The 17,990-nt window shown below is 52.1% G+C and overlaps 1 protein-coding gene across 1 annotated transcript in view; it reads left to right on the top strand.

The window, feature by feature from the left end:
* Positions 1-17,990, top strand: part of SEMA3G (semaphorin 3G) — a 66,722-nt gene that overhangs the window by 19,424 nt on the left and 29,308 nt on the right. Inside the window, exons 2-3 of the mRNA XM_048857659.2 lie at positions 8,023-8,183; positions 13,446-13,508. Coding sequence (XP_048713616.2) covers positions 8,023-8,183; positions 13,446-13,508 — 224 coding nt within the window. The remainder of the gene's footprint in view (positions 1-8,022; positions 8,184-13,445; positions 13,509-17,990) is intronic.

A 17,990-nucleotide genomic window follows, 5' to 3' on the forward strand; every position in this document is an offset into this window, starting at 1 on the left:
TTTTGCTGGAATTAAAACGTGGAGACTATAAAACCCGTACCAGATATGCGGTGGAGAGGGGCCATTACCGGGGGGCGCTCTTAGGGAGTGGGAATGTTAATGGGAAGAGTTGGAGTGAGTGGAGGGAGACGGGGGAGGACTGCTAGTTCTCCCCCCACCCTGCTACCCAGCCTGGAGGCGCTCATTCGCCAAGGGATGCAGCCAGTGTGGAGATTTGGGCATTGGGGTGGGATTGGCAGGAGAGAGCTTCGGGGACAGGGCTCCAGTCCACCACTCTCCCCAGCTTAGACTGCACCAGCAGTGGGGATGAACCTTCGTGTGGTCCCAGGGCAGCAGACTCCTCCCTTGTTTCTCTGTAGTTGGCCACCAGAGGCAGAGAAAGTAGTTATGTCTGATCAAGATGCATGCACTGTTCCGTCTCGTTGGTTCAGGGCTATGGCAGCGGGCGTTGATTGATGTCCATGGCTCGCACCTGCCCAGTGACTCAGTGGGTTTTACAGCCCCTCTGATGGTGTGGAGGAGCACTGAATGGTTTTCCAGTCACGCCCCAGTGCTAACTACCCTTTTAAACACCTGGGGACATTGCACATTATTTCCCCCTTTCCCTACAAACTACCCAGAGGCCCTTATGTTGCATGCTCCATTGATGGGCTGCAGAAGATTCATCTAAAAATAACACAAGGTGCGGTTGAGTTATAGGGACCCTTCAAAAGCAGCTGAATGCGTTACCTAGGGAGGTGGTAGAATCTCCTTCCTTAGAGGTTTTTAAGGTCAGGCTTGACAAAGCCCTGGCTGGGATGATTTAACTGGGAATTGGTCCTGCTTTGAGCAGGGGGTTGGACTAGATGACCTTCTGGGGTCCCTTCCAACCCTGATATTCTATGATTCTATGAAAGCCATAAAATTCACTAACTTAAAACAGACAAAGCCAGGCTAAATCCCTCCAAATTTGGTTATAGACGAGCAGGCATTGCTCGTGGACTAATATTCATTACTCTTTCCCCCTCATGCCTCTTTAAGCACCTAACTCCCATTGGAATAGAAAACTCTCAGAAGAAGGGCCAAGGAGCCCTGACCCAGCCATGTTCTAAACCTCCTGACAATGAGGATTAGAATGGAAGTTTTGTGTCCTCAACACAAACAACCTTACTGCTTGTAATTAACACCAAGCCAGTTTCCTTGATTCCAGCCCCTAGCGTCCCTCAGAGCCGAATGACTGGCAGTATGGGTCACTCCACGTCATGAATTAGGCATGTGGAGCTGCATTCACACACCAAGTGCACTGAGGTTTGAGTAGATAAGCAGAGCAACTGGGGTGTGTTGGTGGGTAGCTGTGCACAGAATTAGTTTCATGTGAGGCTGTTTAAGAGGAGTGAAAATATCTGTGGGTATCATCACCCTGCCAGCGTGGGTATTTCTGCCCAAACAAGCCAGCAGCCTGGAGTGGTACATGGCCCACGATGTTGATCTCTAGTTTTCTGGAGCCACACCATTAGAATGCCACTGATTTCGAAGGAGTTCTCCCTGGTCTGCACCAGTGTGAACTGAGATCAGAATCTGGGCCCAGGTTGCTAGTCAGAGCCCCAGTGTGCAGAATTAGGCCATGCAAATGGTAAATAATGAGACAGAGAAATTAACCAAACACACTCAAAGCTTTGAGGTCCCATCTGGTGAAGAAGTTCAGGCCAGTTTTGATTGTATTTTACCTACTTTGCCTGTCCCGGCTAGCACCATATTCTCCCTCCTCTTTCCTTCCCCATCCTCGCTTGCTCTAATTGATGCCCTGTTTCACTCCTGATTCAGATCAGAGATCCTGCTACAGCAGGGAAAATAATCTCGCTGGGAAATCATTGAACTTGGAAGTTGGGGTGGGAAAGGGCAGCTGTTCTCAGAATTGCACAAAACCACAACTGGGGAGAGGCAGAGCCACCGGGGGACTTCAGGGTAAGAGACCATAGCACTGGATCTGGGCAGTAGTTGGGTGTAAATTTAATATTCAGTTGGTGGAATCCTAAGTTGTCAGGGCTGCTTAGAAAATAGACACTGAGTGCAGGAAACAATGGAGCTTTATCCTCCTGGGTTTCCTCGTGTCCATCTCAATGATCATTACTGTGGAAAATCCTAGTTTCTCCTCCTGATCCAATAGTTCCAGCTGCCCCAGGGGAAACAGGCGACCAGGATCCCAAGCAAAGGCAGGGGAGGGAGCTGCCTCTGGCCCAGTGTCCTTGTCAGCCAGCATCAGTGGAACAACCCCAGGACTTGATGACAAATTACCCCCGTCTCCCCTCACCATGCTGGGAGCTCGGTGTCACTGCGGTGAATTACGGCCTCCTGCGCTCAGGGCAGGGTCTCAGTACCGGGGAGACAGTCCCCCTCGGGGGCCTGCCTGGGAGTTGTCCACTCCAGACTCCTATTTTACCATCACTATGCAGTGGAACTAATGCTTTACAGGGCTGCCGTGAACCTGGCTGGTGCTCACTGCACACTGAGGCCCCGAATTACCTTATTTCTCCCGCCCTGGCCTCTGCCCACTAATGCTGTGACGGTACTAGGCTTTCATGCTGAACATTTCTCTTGGGCTGCTTTGGTTGGGGGGTGGCAGCAGTGGGGGGAGGCCCTAGTGTAGACAAAAACTAGTTTAACCACCTTGCTGTCCCACCCTCTTTACAGTAAGCTTAGCTGATATGGTGATTACAATGCCTCCTGCACCCTGTCTACACTAGTGCTCTGCTCCCACTGCTGGGAGCAGCAGTGGGCCCTGCGTTGTCACCTTCTTCCTGAAGCCAGAAGAGGTGATGGGAGGGTCGCTCTGATTTCCCCACCCAGCAAGTGGTGAAGTGTTTGATCCAGGAGAGGAGGTGCTTGGCTTTGCTAAGGGAGGACAGCTGGGTGCAGGGCCAGACATAAGTCCATCAGTGCTTTGAGATCCCATGGCAAACGCCATGCAAGGCTCGGTACGCTGGCAAAAGAGCCTTCAGCAGTCCTGATTCAGCTGCGTTTTTCTCAGCGCTACAAGGTGCTGGTTCCACATGCACTCACCGTTATCCTGGAGGGTTTCCTCTCCTTTGAGTCACTGGGAGCCATAGGACAGACCCCGCCACTGTCACCCTGGAACCTGAGAAATGGCAGCCTCTCAGGGTACGTGTTATGGGGATGGGGCATCCAGCTGACAGCCCTGCTGGGCACGTATCGTTTCTTATTATGGCTGAGAACGGCCAAGCTCGCTTCAGGGACAACCAGCACAGGTCCTGGATGCAAACGGGCCAGTTTATCAATCCACCTCCCTCTCTAAGGGCACCCTGCCCACATCTCCAAGCCATACACAAAGGAGCCATTCATGCTTCTCTTTGACATCAGAGTGGGTGAGAGGGATTAACAAACTGGAGGTGGATTTGGCAAAGGCCTGGTTTCACAGCCCTTCTCCGTTCCCCTCCTTTATCCAGGAGGATTTTCAGTGGCTGAGCGCCCTGAGAAGGGTGTGTGTGTGTGTGTGTGTATCAGTTACACAGCTGGGGATAAAGGGCTTAGTGGTCAGTTTATACAGAATTATTACTGCGGGGGACAGCACTGTTAAACAAGAAGGAACCATTTTTAAGAGCTGCTGATGCCTGGAGAATGCCGAAACTCTCCTCTTTGGAGGCACTTCTGCTGGGAAAGCTGATATTTTCACTCCTGTTCTTCCCTCTTCATTGCCCAGAACTGGGATCTTTGTCTCTTTAGGGTTAACCTGCTCCTGCTGCTTATTCCCCAGGCCAATGTCATCATCCACTGCTGGTGACAACACAGCTTGTTGCTGTGGAGACGTCACAGCTGGAGGTTGCTTCAGTTGCTCAATGAACTTCTGAGGCGTAAAGCTCACATAGGTCAGAGATGAAGAAATCCTGTCTTATGGCCTCACCTGATGGAATCATGTGATATGGGGCTCTCGCTTTTAAAATTAAGGTAAGCTCCTAGCCTCCAGGTATGGAGAAAAGCTTGCAAATGCCAACCTTAAATGCTCAAACACCAGAAGGCAAATGAAAGGTCCCACTGCTTCATTCCAGGTATAATTCACCCCTATGCTGATTGTATAAACAATGCGTATGCATCTCTTTAATTCCTAAAATACGTGAAAGTGATGCCGAGGCCTCAGAGGGAATTTCACCCTCAGTGCACTGGCTGGGTGATATGCAGAGAAGGAGGCAGGGCATGAAATGAATGAGACAGGGTCCTGTGGCTCATGGCCTTATCTTTGTACTTGCTATTGCCACAGGATAAATATGGAGCAAATCTGAAGTTACCTTAATGTGAGCATATATGGGCCCTCAGGGCTACGCTGGGTGACTCAGGGTTGTGTAGTGAATGCGCCAGTCAATAGCTGCCTCATTCACTACACTGTGCAACCTGTGTAGTGAATGTGGCAGGGGCCCTGGGGAAAAAATAGTATGAGATTGTGTAGTTGAAGACTTTCTTGTAATGCATACGTACAAAGGGCAAAGCTAAGGTTGCATATAGACAACCTGAATTCTGGCATTTCTTGACTTCTTGCGTGATTCACTTTGCAACTTTAATGTTCTTTTAAAACAGCTGTTGGCATGGAATTTAGATTGGACTGGATGAGATAGATAACAGCAGAGGTCAGGCTAGCTTTAGTCCTTGTCCAAAGCTAGCGCTGGCTAGGTGAAAAGAGAAAAATCAAGAAGAGACTTGGGTACAGCTGGATCTCAGGTTAACGGGGACCTTTAATTGATGCCCTTAGATGTGGTATTAAAAGAAAGAATTGGGGATTTGCTGAACACGTCTAGGTTGGCTGGAAGCCTCCAGAGAACTGATGCACTACTGCCAATGGCTGTAACTCCCCAGGAAAATCCTCTACTGATAAGTGTGGTTCTCAGTCATGGATCCTCCCCAACTCCCCCGTCAGCTGGTGGTGAACTAGTGTGGATGGGACTGAACCCTTGCCAGCGTGGTCACAGAGAGCGTGGGGGAACCTGGATGGACTCTTCTGAACCTCTCTCTGCTCCGGTTGCTCTAAACTCCTGTGTGGGAACTCGGAGAGGCCTTTTGCTGGGCATTATGACCTCAGAGACTCTTAATGTGAAGTTCTACCCCAGATAGAACAGCCCTGCCGGCTCCCTTCCCAAGGTGCTGGCGCAGGAAGGTGGCCTGTAGCTGCTCCTGTGTGCCTGTGTCCTGAGCTGACCAGGAATAACTGAGGATCAAGGAGAGAGTGGCTGGAAACTAGCACCTCTGTCTCCTGAGCCCGGGGCCTGGTGCCAAGATCCTGCTCTCTCAGTTTATCTAGTTGTAAATGTACACACCACACGGCAGAGACAGGCCTCCGATAAGTCTCCCTGCCCCTGCCCCGAGCTGTGATTCTGTGAAGGTCACTTGGCGTCACAATCTGCACCCCTTTCTTCACCTCCACCCCCGTTCAGAACAGGCGTGCCGCCGTAACACACGTGCTCTTCAGCTGCCAGGACCTGTCCCTCCAATCCCCTTCCCGCAGTGGGGTGCACTTGGTGGCAGAAGAATGACAGGAAAACTCCAGGGAGCAGGACATGGTCTGTCCCAGGCAGTATCAGCATGGCATAGTGATGATGCCAACTGAGCTTTCCATTGACGTGCTACATGTCAGTCTTGCCCTGCCTTCTCTGACTCCTCTACTCAACCTCTCCCTGTTCTCTCCAGCTGCTCTTCCCCCTTCCTTCTCCCAGCTCCCCACATCTGCTTCTTACCCATCATTCCTTCCCACCCTGCCCCTTATTCCAAAGGATGGAGTGTACAGAGACCGTAAGCCATGTATTCACGGTGAGTTCACCCGGTCCTTCACCCATCATGCCGAACGCAGCCTGTTCCCCTTCCTGTGTCCTGGAGGGAATAAGGACTAGCAGAGGACTGGAAAATCGCCATCTGAGTGTGGATTCCCTCAGAGGTGCTGCCAGCTTGCTGTAAAGCCACTGGACCAAAGGAACAGAACGAGAGGAAGGGTGGGGTCCGGAGGAAGACCTTCAAGTCTCCCGGGAGCACCCCTGCTCCATTCCCATTCATTGGTTACTTCTGTGCTTCAGGTTCCCGCACAGGTTCTTGTGTACAGCTGGCGTTCTGAATGCCCTCTAGCCGGCGTCCCAGTTGCTGTACTTCTTGCTACCGGAAATGCCTGGTCAACTAGGATCCTTAATGGGAAGCTGGCTGGGTCTGTCTTTGGCAAGTGGCTCGTTCGTGGCAAACCTCAAGTTTCTGTCTTTCCTTCCGCAGTCCGAATCCCCGGGTTGTTATAATACACCACAGGCTCCAGATGCCTAATCTCTAGGATGCTGGTTTTTTCACTCATTATGCAAAAGGAATGCACTGGGGAGCCCATGCCAGGCAGCAAGGCAGAACAGAACACAGCAAGGCCTTCTCCCTCCACTCCATCCCCCAGCTGCTCCAATGGGGGCACAAGAATGCCCCATCGGGACTGCTGAGCTCTAGCTGGGGACAGGAGCATTCACTTTTATTGCGTTGTAGTTTTGTGTGAGCGAGGATCTGTTCAGTGAACATGTCTGCATATACGCAGAGAGGTTCTCCATCTAATCTGTCTTTAAACGGAGCTCAGGCATGTCTCATCCGATCCCCAACTTGTATGTTAGTTACTTCCCTTGACTGGCACACACATGGTAGTGCCATGGCAACAGAAGATGCCATGCGTGTGTCTAAGGAGGTGGCAGATCCTGGGGGGTGGTGTGGTGTTATCCTGACCTGGAGGGCGAGGGACTGAGGAGTAGTTCCTCCCAGGAGGAGTCAGGGCCGGGGGCACATTCATAGGGCATGCCAGTGCTCTGGGTCACTAGGAGGTGCTGCAAGGGGCAGGATTTATGGCCCTGGTAAGGTTAATATGTAAGTGTGCACAGCACAGATGCCCTGCATGTGTAGCTGGGAGTTGTGTGTGTAGGGTTGTGAGTGAATTGTATCCTCTTGCCTGGCGTATGGGAGCAGCGTGGGGCTGGCAGCAGCGGGCACGTGGGTTTATACTGAGTGGGCAATTCCTTTCTCCATTCCCCCCGCCCCAGGCAGCCCATTACCCCTCTCTCGATGCATTGTCATCTTCTCCCCCTCGCAATGGTCTCCTCACACTCCTGGCCTGCAGAGCCTCTTCCCAGCAGCCCCTGGGGTTGTCCTGTGCTCTGGGCTGTCTGCGGAGGGGAGTTTAATTGCTGATGCGCTGACAGACTCTTTACAGGACATTTATCTTCAGGGCTTTTATCAGCAGTAAATTTATCTCCTGTCCTCACTCCTGGCTGACGATGGCTCCGTCCAGCTCCTCCCGCTAAGTGCAGTGAGCACTCCCAGCTGCACCGAGGGCCTGGTGCTCTGGGCTGGGTGTGAAACTAACAAAGGGTGAACCCCAAAGGGTCGGGAGAACCCCCAAGGGCAGGGCCTTATGTGAAACTCTTAGGGCTGCAAACAGGCTGGCCATGCCTTTGACATGGCTTTCTACTGATCCCAGTCCTGGCAGGAGCTGGACCCAAATGGCTCAAGTTGGAGTTTTGGGGTCGAAGCTCAGATCAGTTCTCACTTGATCCAGCTCAGTTCACCTATCCCAGTCAGGGATGCCCTGGCAAGAGAAGACATCTGGGTCTCTAGCTGCAGTGCAGCAATGACCAATGGCAGCAGCATAAAGAGACCTTAAAGTGGGCAGAAACAGCCCTGGAAACGGAGTAGAGCTGGGGGGGGCAGTCTACACTGGCCCCCTCCCAGCCTCCAGCACAGGTGGCAAATTGGGGGCATGCCAAGGGTATGGCCTGAATGCATTACACTACGTCTGTTCCCTACTATTTAGGGCACACAGTGGGCCAGGGGAAACAGAGGGTAAGTTAGAGCAGCCCTGAGGCTGTCGTACTTGGCTATAATGGAGCTTCCCAGGGGTAAGTGAGCCGGGCATGATTGATTGTGCTGGTTTTCCAGACAGGTTAGAGTTGGGGATCTGCGCTGTGTCCCGCCTTCCCTGCCCCTCATGTGCTGTGACATCACAAGTAGATTCTCCTTGTTCTCTGCCTTCAGATCTTTTGGCTGCTAACCGCTCAAAGCTGTTCCTCGGCCACCGGGGCTTCCCAGACTTCCGCTCCCTGTATCTGGACGAATACCGCGACCGGCTCTTCGTCGGGGGAAAAGATACACTCTACTCTCTGTGGCTGGATCAGCCCGGCATGGATGCCAAGGAGGTAACACCCAATCTCTCTGCACCTATGTGGGTGAGCAGGGCAGCGTTGTTCCACACAGCACACACAATGCATGTGGCGCAGGGCTGGGCTGGTGTGGACGGGCCAGGCGCAGTGGCCAAAGACTGGGCCAGGGATCGGGACTGAGGTGCACTGGCAGAGCTGTGGGGAGGCTAGAACTGGAATAGGATGGGGCGGGCAGGTCAGGAGTAGTGCCAGGGATCTTCCAGGAGCACTGGACCCCAGGCAGAGCTCATTAAAGAGGGGCCGGAAATATCGCACTTAATGGAATTTGGGGGCACGTATGGGAAAGCGTGCAGCCTGCAGGGGGCTGGCCTGCAATGAACTGTAATCAGCAGCATGGAAGCACAGGCTGGCGATCAGTGGAACCCTTAGGACGAATTAGCCCATTCGATGACGGGGCCAAAGGTAAAATCTGTGCAGGTGGGGACGGAAAACAAGAAAGTGGGGACATTGGGGCAGGCAGTTCTGAGATGCCATGGTGAAATCCTGGCCCCAGTGAAGCCAATGGAAGCTTTGCCCTTGACTTCAGTGGGCCCAGGATTGCACCCCGCCAGACTTTCAGTCTGCGCTGGAGGCACAGCAGGATGGTGGCTGGTTGTCCCGCTTTGTGCCTGGGTTTTGATGGCTATCCAGGGGGTCTCCTGCCCACATGAGCATCCCCTGTCTCCTGTCACTGCTCCCATTGGTTTAGGTTGGGTCCAGTAGTTGTTTAGGGCTGTGGTTTTCCAAAGCGCTCAGCCTTGGCCTAGCTTGGCTCCTGTCAGATTCCAAGGTAAAATTCTTAGACGTCAGTGTGAGCAGAGTTAGGTTACTTTGGAAAACCCACCCTCAATGCGCAGTGATGCGCCAGTTCTTCCCAAACTCTCCCTTTGCTACCGAGTGCGTGCCCTGCCTCCCTTGCTGCAGATTTCCCTACGCTGAGGAGGGGCCCCCAACTCCAGTCTCTGAAATTCCCCAGACTTTACAGCGTGGGCTCATTGCTTTTAATGCACAACGGATCCCTCTCCCATATGGCTCTGTGGCACTGCTTCCCTTGATGCTCTGTCCCTACTGAGCTTTGACTGGCATGTTGGCTTAGATCCCCACATAGCCCGCTGAGTGTAAGCTGGATCAAAGGGTCTTTCAGCTGTTCTCCCCAGGTTCCCCCCCAGAGGGGAGCAGGGGGCTTGTGCCCCAGCCCAGGCCCGTCTCTTCCCCTGGATTAGATCCTTGGACCATAACCACACTATATGCCTCCCCCCTCTGTCCCCAAACCCCCTCTTGAAGACCTGCTGACAGGAGTGTGGTGAGGCCTATCAGCCAGCATGCTCTCCTCTGGATGGGGAGACCGGAGAAAACCTCCCCATCAGTCAGCGTACAAGTTCCCCTCCCCACTCCCGTAAGAAACAGAGCGAGAGGGAGGGTCCCCAAGGGAAGTCAGTGTAATTGGATCTCATTTCCTCCTCTTCCTGTGAGCCTGGGGCCTGACACAGATTGAATTATGAGCCATAGGCGTCTGACATTGGCAACCCAGCTACGTCCACTCTTTTCAACCACGTTATGAGAATAAATAAATAGACGCTACCTTATCGCAGTGACTCCCTCGCAGCTAAGTGGGCTGAAGGCATTTTTGGACGGAAGCAGGATTGTTTTAACAGCCCAGGGGCCGAGGTCTCTGCTAATAGACATAAAATAACGTTGTTAACTGAGACCTCTGCTCCCCCCCTCTTTGTGCCCCACCGGGCTCTCACCTGATGAGTTCTGATCCGTCCCTCTCTCAGCCGATGAGCAGATGAGGTCCTTATTTACTGCCTTCTGTATATATATCTCCACCGTAGGGGGATGTATTGCTCTCTCCTTTTCATGCATATGGCTCTGCACCTCCAGATCCAGGCCAGGCATGGAGGCTAATGTGACACAGTGCAGAGAGACAGGCTATTCCAACCCTTTTAGAAGCCAGGGGTGCTGCCAGTTTCACAAGAGAGACTGTTCTCATGAGATTTCCAGCTCCTGCCTGCAGACCAAAGAGACCAAAGAGCTGGGATAGTGGGTGGATAATCAGCTGAGCCTTTGGGTTTATGATCCAAATTGAACCCTTCCCTAGGGACTGACAAGAGCCGGTGCCCAGTTGGGAAGTTTGGCTCCTGATTGGATCCGTGTATGAACTGCCCTGGAGTCCAGGGATGCTTGGTTTTGGAGGTTCTGTTACAGCCTGCTCTAGGGAGAGATCTGAACTGGGTACCGGAGGTCCAGATTTGGGGTCTGGACTTCTCCGCAGCCAACAAGGGGTCAAGCAGGCCTGGTGTTACAATCAATGCTGACCCCTGGCTTACTCCTCTGTCTACAGAGTGGTGATGCAACCAGTTGGCTTGATGACCACTCTCGCTGTGGTCATCAGGCATAACTGAGCCAATTCTCCTCTGGCTCCTAGGGGCACAGAAGGAGGCCAGTGTGGGGGCGGAACCCCCCGAACCTGACTTTTGGGGCATGGGGGTGAGTAGTGCCATCCTCCTCGGTACAGACTGAGGTCCGTCAGCAGAGCAGTATGCTGGGGCAGGGAGATCAGTGAGTAAGCATGGAGCAAATCCCTCCTTCGCCCCAGAGGAAGATGACGCACATGGGTAAGAGATGGAGCCTGTTGATGGGACAATCTGATCGGAAGCCCATGGAGACAGAGACCCATCAGTGCAGTGCTTGCTAGTGTAATCTTCAGGCTGGTGTCCGTTTGTGATGCAGCCTGACCGTCAGAGGCTGGGGTTGCCAGGCCCTTGTCCAGAGGCTAAGCACATGCCTGGTCATTGCTGATCCAGGTATCGGGATCCTCCAGCTCTTTCCAAAGCTGGTCTACTCCAAACTAGTGCCACGGAATGACACCACAGGCAGGCAGCGGGGAAGGAGAGGCAGTGCTTTGCATTTCAGGGGCTCAGAGGGGCAGTTTGAAGGGGAGAAGTTGGTGGCAGCAATGCAATCGCTGTGCCAGGGAGAAACCCCACCCCTGCCAGGTGCTGTGCGCGTTCCTGCAAGGAGACCCGGGAGTCTGGATTCCCTGCCAGGCAGGGCTAACTCTCCTCTACTGTGCTCAAGCTCATCTGCCACATAGAATCACATGGCAGGCCATCAGCCCAATCTGGACACCCCTTTCTGCTCCCGAGGGCTGCATCTGAATCCCTGAGCCCACAGGAAATGGCAGGGTGGGTAGGGAAGATGGCTCGGACTAGAGACCGGCAGAGAGATCGAGGCCCTTAGCCCCACATTGAAAGGTGTTGTGTCTTGGCCTGGTAACTTGGCCTGGCCATTCCCACTTCCCCTGGGGCGCGTGGGCTTCTCCTGACCCAACAGTTTTCCTTGCCTCTCCTACAGCAGGGCTGTTAGCACAGGGGATTCCTGCCTGAGGACAGTGACTGCAGCCGCTTGGAAACCCTGTCAGGCCAAGCTGAGAGCTGGAGCGGCCCCCACAGCCCTGCCTCGCTGACTGTGTGCAGCAGAGAAGGGAAATTCAGTGTCTCTGTAATGACACCGAGAAAAGGTCAAGGGCTTGTGTCCCCTGCCTGCCCTCTATCTGAGCGGTGGAGGCGCCCACGAGGGTGCCAGCAGGCCTGGCAGGAGGAGGATGCGCTCTTGCACACAGTCTGCCTCACCCATCAGGCACCCACCTTGTCACACACACATGCCCTCTCTCTGGCTCACCGGTACGTGCACATCAGTAACACGCAGACCCTGCAAGGAAAGACACGCCACCCCGTACCCACACTGACATGTTCCCACCACGCACAAAGCCTCCGTTCAGACACATCCAGCCCTTTGCCGCAGATGCAGGGTTCTGATGCAAACACACAGGCGGGGGCGCTCGGAGCACATGAGAGATTCATACAGTCACCCCTCACCTTAAGATGCTCATGCTTCATGCCCAGGCCCCGCTCACACACCCCCGCCCCCCGCAAACCTATATGTCAGAGACACACACTGACACTTTCCTGTGGCTCAGACTGGCCCTTTCTGGAATGGCAGTAAGGCACAGTGGTTAGCAGTGAGACTGGGGAGCTAGGACTCCGGGGTTCTATGCCCAGATCTGTCACTGACTTGCTGTGGGGCTTTTGGCACATGTGTAAAACAGGAGCAGTGGTGCCCTACTTTGGATGACAAGCTCGGTGTAAATGGAGAGCGTTGCTGTTATTACGGCAGTGAATTGTTCTACTGAAGCTCCAAACCAGGCTAATATTCCAGGTGGTTTAATTATCCCTTAGCATTCTGTGGGCAGGACACTCAACTGGGCCTTGAAAAACCTGGCACTGTTCCGCTGGGGGACCTGGGATGAGTCACAGCCTCACCTCGTGCCTCAGTTTCCCCACATGTCGACAGGGGAGTAATGAAACTGACTCATCTTTGAAAATCGGTCTTTCCATTTTTTGAGCCCAAGAGATGAAACACACCATGTATGGGGCTCTCTAAGTGGCTCAGCCTTCTCGGTTCAGCTGGTGTCTTTGCCAGCTGTAACTTTGGCTTTATTTGGACGAATAGCAAAAGATAAATCATGCTGTGTGTCTCTAGCTCTAGACCTGTGGCTGTGAGGGGGTGAGACCTCCCCCGGGGAGATGGGAAGATCAGCAGGGACTCTCATCTTTTTTAAGAACAAGTCTCTTATTTATCCAGATTCCTCTGCCAAGCAGCATCAGTGAGGTTACTGTAAGAGACACTTTCAAAGCCCTCAATGGCTAGGATAACTATCTGCTAGAGTTACAGTCAAAGAGTGATTCTAGTTACACCAGTGTAAATCTGGGGTCCTTCCACTGAAGCCAGGCTTACACTTGTGGAAGTGAAAGCAAATTCTGACCAAAAATTGGGGAAGAGGGGGCTGGGATCCCAAAATTAGACTAGCAGGGGGGGGCTGCAGGTCGGGATTAGGGTGCACTGGGGAGGGAACCCTGCCCACCCTCTGCCTGTGTTACTTCCACCTGCAGCCCCTCTATTAATGCTTAACGTTTACGAGCAGTGAGACACTTCCATCAGCTGTCAGGGAAGATTAAGATGTGAAGAGCTTTTGTGTCCAGATACGCTGCCCCAATCCAGAAATCAGAGCCATCTGAAGGAGGCTAAATGCCCTGATGTCCGAACATCCCTGATTCTTCTAGGGCGACTGCTTAGAGGAAGTGGATTCCCAAGGGGCACTGCTCCCCAAAACTTCCCCTCATCCCAGTTCCCTCAGTCCCCCCTTGCTTGTGTCCCCAGAGTGACTTGGCCTCAGGTTCCTGTCTTCTGTTTCAGATTTCCTGGCCGCCTCTCCCTGGACAGAAGGAGGAGTGTTTTCAGAAGGGAAAGGACCCAACGGTAAGTTGCTCTGCTCCTCCTAAAATCTCCTGATGGAGTCGCTCTGGATTTCACCTTGGCTGCGCTGACTTATTTTTCCACACGCTTCTAGCTGTCAAAGAAGGCCGATAAAGGGGTTATTTATGCCTCTCCCTTGGCCCCCTTCATCCATAACACTCCATCCCTGGAAACGGGAGGGAGTGTTATGTCCTGTTCTGGGCCCTTTTCCTGCATCCTTGGCTTCCCAGCTGACAAGGCCCATATCCTGAGTGGGCCCCAGCAGATCTCGGCTCCTGTTTGGCCCCTTCAACTCTGCCTGGTCACTAAACAATGATTGGGCCGCCCTAGCAGGATTCTCCTTGTGTGTGATAGCCCCTCTTGTCCTTCCTGAGCAGCTACTGCTTCTGGGGCGGAGTCCCTCTGTTATGTGTCTGACTGCAGACTATAACAAGTAGTTGACGAGTAGGCCTCGTCCTGGGTTTGTGAAGTTGAAGAGGCAGTGTCTGTTTCTATATTTGGGGCTGTGGTTCCCCTTCCCATCGGTAGGGGACGTGTCTGGGGGATAGTGCATAGAACCTGGATGGTGTAGTCACAGCTCACCCTGTGTGACCTCGAACAAGTCACTTTTCCTTTCTGGGCTCACATCTAGGTTCTTATATGGCCCCTGTCACTGTCGCATATGGGCTCTTCACCAACATTAATGGATTGATCCTCACAAAGCCCCTTTGAGGCAGGAAAAGATTATTATCCCCATGTTACAGATGGGGAAACAGAGGCATAGAGAGTCTGAGTGACTGGCTCAGGGTCATACAAGGAGCCTGGAACTGAACTCTGATCTCCCGAATCCCAGTCCAGGGCTTTAACTACAGAACTGGCAGCAGAACAGTTTGGAATTGTGTACATGGAAAGCAGTTTGCTTAGTGTGAATACAGAGCAGAAGCCAGTCTTTGGATGTGTCTACACTGCAGTCAGGAGATCTGATTGCAGCCTGTGTAAATATACCTGAGCTAGCTTTGAGCTCACACATGCTGCAGTCACACTTCCTGAATACAGTGTGGGCACACCGTTTGAACTGTTAGCTTTCTTCACCGTCCATACATGCATTACACACTGCAATATCCCATAGCATGAGCTGGGGCATTCTCAGCTGTGGGTAGTTTTGGTGTCTCCCCATCAGAACAGCTGTGCATGAGATGGTGAGTGGTCTTGGCTGGGGAGATTGGGGCAGGGTGTAGTACTGAACCAGCACAGGGAGTGGACTAAATCTCCTCTCACCTGCTGAACCCTGAGGAGTGATGCGCATCGCATGCTTAAATCTTGATCCAAAGGCCATTGAGGTCAATAGGAGCCTTTCCATTGGCTTCAGTGGCCTTTGGCTCCTGGCCATAAGGAGCTGTACATGGTCCTTAGTGAGCAGCAAGAAGCTGGTGGGAAAGGCTGAATTCTTTATTGGAGGGTGTTTGGCAGATTTCAGTTCCCTGATTCCCTGACTCTTCCCCCTGCTTCTTACAAATGGTTATTTTAAAACCACGATTTGAGACCCTGGAGGGAGTGAGGGGGCAAGAGAACCCCTTGTTGATAGTCCATCCCAAAGTTAATTGCTCCCAGGAGTGGCTGTCACTCAGTTCGGCCTCCACATGTTTATTTTGCAAGCTCTCACCAGTGGATCCAGGCCCTGGGGCGGCCCTTCTCCGTTCCCCTAGCCCTTGCTATTTGAGAGACTTTTTCTGAGGAAAAATAAACAGCAGAGAGGCTGAGAAACCAACAGTTGGACTACAAAAGGGCGGCTCAGCATCTGTGTACTCAGTAGAGTAGGGAGATCGGGGCTCCTGCCATCTTGGAGTGGAGCATGTGGGGGTGGCAGTGAGTTCTGACATTGGCTTCATGGAATTCACCAGCCACTAGCAGCTCCAGATAAGCCAGGCTCATCCGACCTGACTGCTGCTTGTACGGGTGGAGTTAAAAATACTTTCATCTTCCCAGTGATGCTCATGCTGGGAGTGGGTGAGTCAGGTTTTTTGTGTTAAAACTATCATCATTGCCTTGGATTTGTTGTTTGTGTGGGATTAACTCTTTCCACTAGCTTCACAGGCAGGCACATCAAAGGCCTGCTGCTGCTCCCCTCTTGCGTTTGCCCAGGATTTACACATGTTTATCCATTTCCCCTGTATTCCCTACTCACCAATCCACAGTTCATGTTTGCTTTTTGCTGCTGCAGTTTCCTTATGGTTTTGTTTTTCTCATCAACTTCTGGCTGCTTTTCTCCCTGTTCGGCAGAGGTTCTGGGGCTGAAACAGAACCCAGTCTTATCTGGGATCTGCTGCTGGTAACAAGAAAAGGTGAGGCTCAGAAAGGCTGGAGGGTCGGTTCTGAGAATCTCTCCGAGTTTCAGATCCATATCCAAATGATCTGAGGTCTCCCTTCTCTTTCCTTCACCAACCCTGTCCTTCTCCCTCCAAAGGCTAATCCTTCAGCCCTTTTGCCTTTGTTTTGATTAACCAATACCCTCTCCCCAACAAGCATGGATTCCAACCCTAACGGAACCCCAGAACTAGTACATTATAAAGATACAAGCTGGTTCAGATGAGATTGAAGGATTTCAGCCAAAATGGCAGTCCTGTATGGGTTTGGGAATGGGCTACTTACCCACATGTAATAGAAGGTTCTGATTGGTTCAGCTGGAGATTAGAACTGAGGTCTCAGTTGGTTCTTGTGTTTTAGAAACTGGCCTGCCCAGCTGATACACTGCGTGGGCTGTTTTCTGACTGAACAGTGTTCCCAAACTATTGTCCAGTAGGTATATTGATTTCCAGGTTTCTTCATGCTCACAGACTGAATGGGCTCAGAGATGAGCACGCCTTTGTACAAGTTGTTGGATTGTGATACCTTTATTTCCCAAGTTAAAAAAACAACTGTAGGCCAGATCCTCAGCTGATGTAAATCAGCGTATCTCTATTGAACTCATCAGAGCCGTATGACCATTCCCTTCAGCGGAAGATCTGATCAAAGCCTCTTCCAGTGGGTTAGTGCAACAGCAATTGACCAATCAGCCATTAAGAATGAAGAGGTTGTGCCAATATATGGTAACCAAGTAGTTAGGAATTGCGGTGGGGGAATCCTGGTTCCAGTGACTTTAATGGGAGTTTTGCCAATGGCTTTGAGGTGGGTCAGGATTTCACCTGTAGAGTCTCATTCTCCTGGACTGCTATGCATCATTGCTCTCTTGCCATCATTTTCTTGCTGCTGGTTGATTTGTCTGTCCAGAAGTCTCTAAGCTTACAGAGGACAGAAAAATACAAGCAGATGACTGGTGGGAGTTACTTACCAGCCATTTTAGGGTCTTTCTCTCCTGCCCATTGGGTAGCAAGGAAGAGAGGCCTCAAAAACAGGGACGGTGGGAGCAGAACAAGTGACTTTTGTTCTAAATGCTGCTGCTGTTGAGTTTCCACACCTGCCAGTAGAGCCCTCTTGCCCGAGAAGAGCATGTAGCTCATGCCACACTGATGCAAGACGAGCAGCCGCAGAGGGCCTCTCTCCAAACGCCGTAATTCAGCCAAAAGAAAACAGACATTCATCACAGCCGACAGGTTTAGACGGAGTCCTTAGAACGCCTTCTTCCCCCGGCAAAGCACTCGGCGTCACATGCTGCGGGGATGAGGCGAGAGCTCCAGAGGCAGCCTGCTTTCTTTAAGTGAATATAAACAGTTGTAGGAAAGGTCCCAGCCTTTAAGTCTGAGGGCCTCTATTTATCCACAGGGTGGTCAAACTACTCCACAAGGCCCCTCAGCCTGAAGGGGGCCAGTCCCAGAGCTGGGAGAGGAGCCTTCATAGCCTGTTTGCCCCATGTCAATTTTAATGGTGGCTCCTGTGAAGTGGACCCCTCCCTGCTAGGAACTGGACTGACCCCACCAACCCATTCCACACAGGTCAGAACAGTGATCTAAAGGTACAAAGGGTCCACATGCTATTACCCAACCTATCTCCCAGGTTGAGAGGAACATAGAGTGGTCTCCTATGATTGCTGAATAACTGAGAATCACAGGAGCTGAATGTATCGCATGGCACCACCTCCACCGAAGGGTGGAAAAGCTGAGATTTCCAGCACGTGAATCAGGTGTCCAGCTGTGCTCACAATCACAGGAAGGCAATGCAGCTAAACAGCCAGCATTTGTGATAGCCTGGCCCTAGCACTGTATCTCAAAGCTTTACAAACCATGGGGCTGGAGACCTGAAACTCCCAGGCTTAGCCCAGGCTGGATATGGCCCTATATCAGTGTTCTGGTAGGAATCACTTGACTCACTGTTGAAGCGACTGGCATCCGTAATGCTTTATGCAGTGAGAATTTAAGGTTCGGAGCAGAGATACAGATGGAAACGGACTGTCAGCATTCTTCCAAATTGTATTCCGTTCCTCTAGCAATAAGGAAGTGTCTGTCTATTTCCCTAGGACATGAAGGTAGATTTTCTCTCTTAATCAAAGTTACTTGAGATGACCTCTTATTT

The sequence above is a fragment of the Caretta caretta genome, chromosome 7 (assembly GCF_965140235.1).
Source record: "Caretta caretta isolate rCarCar2 chromosome 7, rCarCar1.hap1, whole genome shotgun sequence".
Lineage (NCBI taxonomy): Eukaryota > Metazoa > Chordata > Testudines > Cheloniidae > Caretta > Caretta caretta.